We start from the raw sequence: 8,281 nt of genomic DNA, 5'->3' as shown, positions 1-8,281 counted from the left end.
AAAATTTCAATGTTAAATATTTAACAACCGTTCAATATATTACTTTTCCATTATTTTTAAAAAATTATGATTTATTAATATCATCATTTAAAAGCTCAGGGAAAACATTAGCTTATATGAATTGTCTTGTACATAAAATAATAATACAAATAAATAATATAAAAAAAAAAACAAATATAAAAGATAATTATGTTTTAGGTTTAATAATATGTCCAAATGTTATATTAGTTGAACAGTCATATGGAATTTTAAAAAAATTAATTATGTATCATCCATATAATATTATTTGTTATAATATGCATGGGAAGAAATATATAAATATACAAGATGAAATAAAAAATTTAAAAAAAATAAAACCACATATTATTATAACTACACCAGCATATCTAATCAATTTTATAAAATATTTCAAACAATTTTCACAAATCTTCTTTTTATGTGATACATTAATAATTGATGAAGCACATTTTCTTCTAGATAATAATTATATGAAAAATATATTAATAATAAAAAATATATTACCAAAATCTCATCAAACTATTTTATTAACATGTATTGTTAATAATTTTCTTAAGAATGTAGCATATAGATTTTTAAGATTGCATTATATACATATAAATTTAATAAATAATTGTATATATGATCATAAAGAATTATTAGATCCTTCTACAAATCAACAATACCATGAAACAAACAAAAATATTATTAAAAATCTTCAGAATATTATAAATAATATAAACCATATGAATAAAAGTAAATATCAAGGAATTGTTCAAAATGTTTTTAAAAGACTTATAAATGTTAATCTTCAACTATATAACGAATTAAATAACAAACATATATATCCACCTAATAATATACTTTATTGTGATAATATAGGTAAGTTGTGGTATCCTAAAGAAGCAAATACATTTTTTCAAAACGTACAAACTCAATATAATTTACACAATGATAATATTACTCTTGAAGAAATAAAAAATAACAACAACAACAATAATAATAATAATAATAATAATAATAATAATAATATGGACAAAAATGATGATACACATATATATGATTCATCAAAAGAATCTAATTATATCTTACCACTTTCAGAAAAAGAAATGAAAATCAAAAAATTAAAATTATCTAACAGTGATTATAATAGATATCATTGTTCTCATCATAATAAAAATGATAACAAATATATACCTACACATGTACTCTTAAAACAAGAATATTTAATATATGAATCTAATAAATTATCATTAATATTATTTAATATTATACATAACGAATTAATAACAAATAATAATATAAATATTGTAATATTTATGCCTACCGTAAAAATCTTACAATTCTTTTATGTTATATATAAACATTATATTTTTAAAGGATATATATTCTTATTATATTTAAAATTAAAAAAAATAAAATGGAAACAACCACAAGATATTAAATCATATCTTTCACATCATTCTACCTATTATGATAAAGATAGCGTAAATTTTACTGTCTCTTCAAATCCTTACATAATAACAAATGATACCACAAGTTATCAAAATTGTAATGTTATTAATTCTTATGACCACAGCGTAAATACAAATCACATCATCAAAAGTGACGAGGTCACTATTAAACAAAATGACGAGGTCGCTATTAAACAAAATGATGAGGTCACTATTAAACAAAATGATGAGGTCACTATTAAACAATATGATAATTTTACAAATGAACACATGTGTAATTATCTTTTAAATTATATACAACAATGTACAGACGAATATGAAGAATTAAAAGATATTTCTATTTTATCATTACATAGTAAAATGAGCCTAGATAAAAAAAGATACACTTTAAATTGTTTTAACGGTACCAACCTAGATAACGAAGATGATGAAAAAAAAAAAAAAAAAAAAAAAAAAAAAATCTTATTTGCCACATCATTATTACATCAAGGAATAGAATTAAATAAAGTTAATCTTGTAATACATTTAGGAATGTGTAAAAATGTTGATGAATATATTTTAAGAACTAACATAGTTACAACAAAATATACCAGAGGTAGGAGTCTATTATTATTAAATGAATTAGAGGCCCACTATTTATATATACTCTATAAAAATAATATTCCTATTACTGCTATAAATAAAAATTATATTAATCTTGTTTATAAAAATAATCTATTGTTACAACATTTGTTAAATTATAAATATGATATGGGAACACATGAAGTGGAAAATATAAACACAGATATAAAACACAAAGGTGACAAAAAAATGAATGACACTAATAAAAATATTGATGATCAGAAAAATATATATCATGAAAATAATTCTTCTATTCAAATACAAACCTTTAATAATTATTATTATAAAAAAGATGAAAACAATTTCTTTCAATATAATTACCACAATGAAAAAGATTATAAAAATATTTTTTTTACATTTAATATAAAACATATAGAATGGTATAAATATAAGCACTTATTATCATCATGTGAATTAATGTATAGATCTTTTCTTGGATTCTATTGTGAAAAAAATGAATTCTTAAAATATGAAAAATGGCAAGTTCCTAGTCTAATTAAAAATATTATTTATTCGTTTGGATATTTGGAAAATTTCTATATAACAAAATGTATGGCTGCTAGACTACAAATTATTAATGCACCAGATACGTTCATAAAATTTAATGCAACTTCAAAGAGTGTACTCATTTCATCCTTACCAACGTATAAAAGTTATAAATCAAAAACAAACGAATTTAAATTAAAAAAGTGTGCAAATCGAAACTCAACAAATATTAACACATCAAATGTAAACAATTATAATAAACATAATACTAATTATGATCATCTAAAGGATGATGATCCTTTAAATGATTTTAATTTATTGAAACCAAATGATGAAAACCAAAACATGCAAACACATCCTTTATATTTTACATTCCACAAATATGTATCTTAATATCTTTACCTTGTCTTATGTTTTTTAAGTGTACATATTATACGTATTATTTGAACAAATGAAAATATATATATATATATATATATATATATTATTGTATTTATATTTATGTATTTATTTATTTTTTTTTTTTTCATTTATATTTAATTTCATAACATACAAAACTACACATCCAATTAAAAAAATATATTTTTTCTATTCTCTTTTATATAAATATATTTTCACATTTTAGAATAAATCAATTCAAAGTAAAACAAAATATATTGAATCTTACCTGTCCAAGTCAGCATATTACATATTACTTTTTACCTGTCATGGTCAGAATAAAAATAATATTCATTCTGACATGTCAGGAAAAAAAAAAAATAAATAATATACACACACATAAAAAAAATTGAGTTATATATATATATATATAATTATTGTTAAATATAAAGTACACTAATAAAATAAAAAGACAAACAAAAAAAAAGTTTTAGAGATAGTACAAGGAATTATGAAAAAAAATATAATATGATATTATTTAATATGATATGATATAATATAATTAATTATCCGTTTATGCTATAAAATTATGTTGTTATTTCTTTTGAGGGCATTAATTATAAATCTAGTTATACATAATATTTCTCTCTTACTCTTACAAGCATAAATAATAACATTACCAGATCCAAATAAAAGTACTGTCCTAATTGTACTTTTTTTATTTTCTTTTTGATTATTCATAGTATCTGTTTTAATATATTTATGTAAGGTGCCTTGCTCCATTAATTTACTTAAGAAATTTTGATCAATTCTTATATATATAATATTATTTATTTCAATTAAAATATTTTTAAATTCTGAATACATAGAGATTCTTGATATATCAAAATATCTTAGTTGAATTTTAAATACACATACAAACTGTTTAATGTTTAAAGAATTCATATCAAAAATAATATCATCTCTTATAATATATTTCCATTTTTGGTATTTATCGATTTTATAAATATCCTTTTTGCTTAATAATTGTTTTTTTTCATCTTCAAAATAAAAAAAACCATTATCAAATATATGATCTTTATTATTATTATTATTATTATAAGATGTTATTTTTTTTTCCGAACAGTCATTATCATTAATTTTAACAAACGATTTAGAGGAAATATTATTTTTATTATTATTACTTATAATATTTTCTTTTTTCTTTATATCTTTATTATTATTATTTAAATCATTATAGTTTAAATCATATGTTAAAAAATTCATATCATCATCTAAATTATTTATATTAAAATGAATATCTTCATCGCTTTTTATAATATTGCATTCACTGTTTATATCATCATAATAATTATCATCCACTAATTTTTCTTCCTTGTTCTTATCTTTTGATATAACCTTTTCATATAATTCGTCATCTCCATAAAAATCATAATTTTCAAACGTCGCATTTAATTTTTTAATCATGTGTTCACAACTATTAATAGTATTATTAATGTCCGTTTCGTTTGTTACACAAATATTTTTGTTCAAATCGTCAACATTATTTCTACTATCGTCAGACATAATATCGTCACTTTTTTCTAATCCCTCCATGATATTTAACTCTTCTGGTTGTTTCTCTGCACATGCATCGCTCATATTATCTTCACTAAAATCGTCCAAAAAATTTTCATAATTCACAAATGCGTTTTCTATATTTTTATCTATATCTATATCTATATCTGATTGATCACTACATACCCGTTCGTCCTTATTTTGGTTGTTTAAGTTTGTGTTTTTATTAATATGAACTGTTTGTTCATAATTTTTTTCTTCCCGTTCATAATTTTGTTCCTCCTGTTCATAATTTTGTTCCTCCTGTTCATAATTTTGTTCCTCCTGTTCATAATTTTTTTCATCCTGTTCATAATTTTTTCCATCCTGTTCATAATTTTTTCCATCCTGTTCATAATATTTTTCGTCTTGTCGATAATTATTTTCAAACATTTTATCACCATTATTATCACTACATAAAGAACTAAATTCTCCTTTGCTACCAATGGACATATAGTCATCCTCTTGATATTTATCATAGTTTAACATTTCTTTCTTGTCATCTTCTTGTTGTTTTAAATATGTCCAAAAGGTTTTATATTTTAATTTTTTCACCACTTTTATTAAAATTAATAAAATTTTCCGTAATGTAGCCGATCCGTGTAGGTGAATTGATCCATTTTTATGAATAAAACAAACAACATAAGGGTTTTGAAAAAAAATTTTCACTACATTTTTTCTAATTTTATAATTATGAAAATAAATATAGAAAGAGTTAACAGTTTTATCTTCTTTACATAATGAATCATCTAAGTTTGTATTAAAAGAATTATTATCATACAAAATTTCTGTGTTTTTAAAAGACCGTGCAATTAATATTAAATCATGAATAGAGAATGTACATTTTAAATTCATACATAACCATATACTTTTAACATATATATTAAGATGTAGAATATTATCATATATTAAATTATTATTAACTTTTAATAATTTTTTTAATTTCTCTTGACCTTTTTTATTCATACATTTTATCATATCACAATGTATAATATTATTAGTAAAATTTTCGTCACAAAATGGAAAATGTTTATGCCCTTCAAGAGGAGAACGATGAATTTCTTTTACCTTAATTTCTTCATTATCCATCATAGAGAAAATGAATAAATATATAAATATAAATATATATATGTGTATATATATATATATATATATATGTTTCAAAATTTACTTTTGGAATATTTTCTACTTTATTAATCTAGGTATTATATGTATATATTCAAATATTAAAAAGTACAAAAAAAAAAAAATAAAAAAAAAAAAAAAAAAAAAAAAAAAAAAAAAAAAAAAAATGTGTATTATATGTATATTTTTAAGCATTACAATATATATCTTTTTTTAATATTATATTATCATTAAGTGAATACATATATATATATATATATATATATATGTATCCATCTTAATACTTATAATTACCCAAGGCTTATAATAATTTTACAAGGGCACTAATAATAGCAACGTGTTAATATATATATATATATATATATATATATATATATATATATATAAGATAATTTTCATTTTATATTTACATAAATAAATAAATAATATAATCAATAAATATTATATATATATATATATTTATATATATATATATATATATATTTATTTATTTATTAAAAAAAAAAATATATGTATAAATTGGAAAGGTCATTATTTACCTATAATAACTTATAATATATATATATATATTTTTTTTTTTTGTTAATGAAGTATAAAATGATAATATAGAGTTATAAATGTATTTATTATGTATATTTTTATATATTTTATCATATCTATGTTTTACCATATGCATAAAAAGAAAACAAAATGTGTGGAAGAGATGGCAATTTTTCATACCACATATAAATAAGGAAGGATTATATAACATTATGGATAAGAAAATTATAAGGGTGAATAAAAATAAAAGGTTCCATAGAAATGTTGTGTGTAGTAATGGTTTATCAGTATTTATAGATAGAGATAATAATATAAATAATAAGATGAAGAATATAAACGAATTAAAAAAAAAACATATTGATAATAATATTTTAATAAAAGCAGATATGTTTAGTAATATCATTGAGAAAAAAAATAATAGCAATTTATTTCTTAAAAAATTTTGTTCTTTTATAAATATGGAATATGATGAAGCAACAAAAGATTTGGAAGAGTTAAAAATAAATAAACGTCTGAAAAATAATAATAATAATATGTATGATAATAAAAGTAACAATATACATAATATACATAATAATAATAGTGATAGTTATAGTCATAATCATAATAATTGTAATAGTAATTGTAATAGTAATTGTAATAATAATAGTGATAATTTGATTAAATGTATTGAAAAGAATCAAGATGTTTTACAACTTGTGGAAGGCTACTGGTTATTAACATTAAAAAATAAATATATGTTTTCTTTTTTAAAAAAAAAAAAAAAAATAATTTTTAGTGTAAGCTCAGGAGTAGATTCTTTGTGTCTTCTTTATTCATTCATATTTATAATTTATAAAATATTAATAAGTATGATATATAAAAATAAAAGTTATTTTGATTTTATGAATAAAATAAATAGTGTATATTCATTTACACATGAAGATATTATAGATATTATTAAAGAATATAGATATGAAAATAATGTTTCATTTTTTTTATCTATTTTAAATAAAATAATTGTTATATATTGTCATCATAACACAAGAAAGGAATGCACAAGCGAAATGTATTTTCTTAAAAATATTTGTAAAAAATTTGGTATTCATTTTAAATCGAAAAAATTAACAGAAAAAAGTATACAAAAATTAAACGTCATCAATTTAAAAACAAAAAAAAAAAATTATGAAAGTAACGTAAACAAGAAAATAAATATAAATATGATGAAGAATAAAAAAAACTTCTTATTATTAGCACGAACATGGAGAAGAAATATTTATGTTCATCTATCTCATGATATATTAAAAAGGGACATGAATAATAACATATATCATATGAATCAAATGAACGATTCCCATAATAATAATAATATTAATAATACAAGTATGAAGGATAACTTAAACATGTTAGATGATTATACATATGAAAAATATATATATGATCTAAATAATTATATTAAAATAACAAATAAAAAATATATTACAAATGTATTAATAAAGAAAGAAATCTTTTCAAAGGAATACTCCAATGATTATATTATGAGAAAGAAGAAAAAGGAAAGCTTACTATTCAACAACATAATGAATTTACAAAATAATAATAATAATAATATTATTAATAATACTCGTAGTAATAATATATATAATATGAAATATACCAATGTATTTTTAAATAAATATTGTATTTTAAAAAAAAAAATAAAATCGATTGTATTTCTAGGACACCATCAAAATGATAATAACGAAACTGTTTTACTACAATTTTTTAGAGGTGTCTTTCTTAAAAATTTAAGAGGAATAAAATTTTTAACATATTATAAAAATTGTTTATTATATAGACCTTTTATTAAATTAAATAAACTTCATTTGTATAGATACATGCAACTAATCAATAAAACCTGGAACTTTGATTCTTCTAATAATAATATATCTATATCAAGAAATTATATTAGAAATGTTGTTATACCCAACATCACACACATGCTAAAAGATAAAAATGACAAGCATAGGGAGAATCACAACATGGATAAAGAAATAAACGAAGCAAATGACAAACATAGGGAGAATCACAACATGGATAAAGAAATAAACGAAACAAATGACAAA

General features: G+C 19.6%; 3 protein-coding genes across 3 annotated transcripts in view; 2 read left to right on the top strand and 1 right to left on the bottom strand.

Annotated features, from left to right (window-relative positions):
- PRSY57_0408800 (DEAD box ATP-dependent RNA helicase, putative) lies at positions 1 to 2,951 on the top strand (the record flags this gene model as incomplete). Its single annotated transcript, XM_012905950.2, has 1 exon — positions 1 to 2,951. A coding segment is annotated over one exon (2,951 nt), but the record flags the coding sequence as incomplete, so codon positions are not given.
- Positions 2,952 to 3,515: 564 nt separating this feature from the next.
- On the bottom strand, positions 3,516 to 5,624 carry PRSY57_0408700 (hypothetical protein; the record flags this gene model as incomplete). Its single annotated transcript, XM_012905949.2, has 1 exon — positions 3,516 to 5,624. The coding sequence occupies one exon, from the start codon at positions 5,622 to 5,624 to the stop codon at positions 3,516 to 3,518; it is 2,109 nt and encodes a 702-aa protein (XP_012761403.2).
- Positions 5,625 to 6,274: 650 nt separating this feature from the next.
- PRSY57_0408600 (hypothetical protein) overlaps positions 6,275 to 8,281 on the top strand; it is a gene marked incomplete at both ends in the record, with an annotated part of 3,789 nt that continues 1,782 nt past the window's right edge. Inside the window, one exon of the mRNA XM_012905948.2 lies at positions 6,275 to 8,281. This exon is cut by the window's right edge and continues 1,782 nt beyond it. Within this exon, the coding sequence (XP_012761402.2) occupies positions 6,275 to 8,281 (2,007 nt within the window).

This window comes from Plasmodium reichenowi, chromosome 4, assembly GCF_001601855.1.
Source record: "Plasmodium reichenowi strain SY57 chromosome 4, whole genome shotgun sequence".
In the NCBI taxonomy this organism is placed as follows: Eukaryota; Apicomplexa; class Aconoidasida; order Haemosporida; family Plasmodiidae; genus Plasmodium; species Plasmodium reichenowi.
This window is presented reverse-complemented; position numbering and strand designations above follow the sequence as displayed.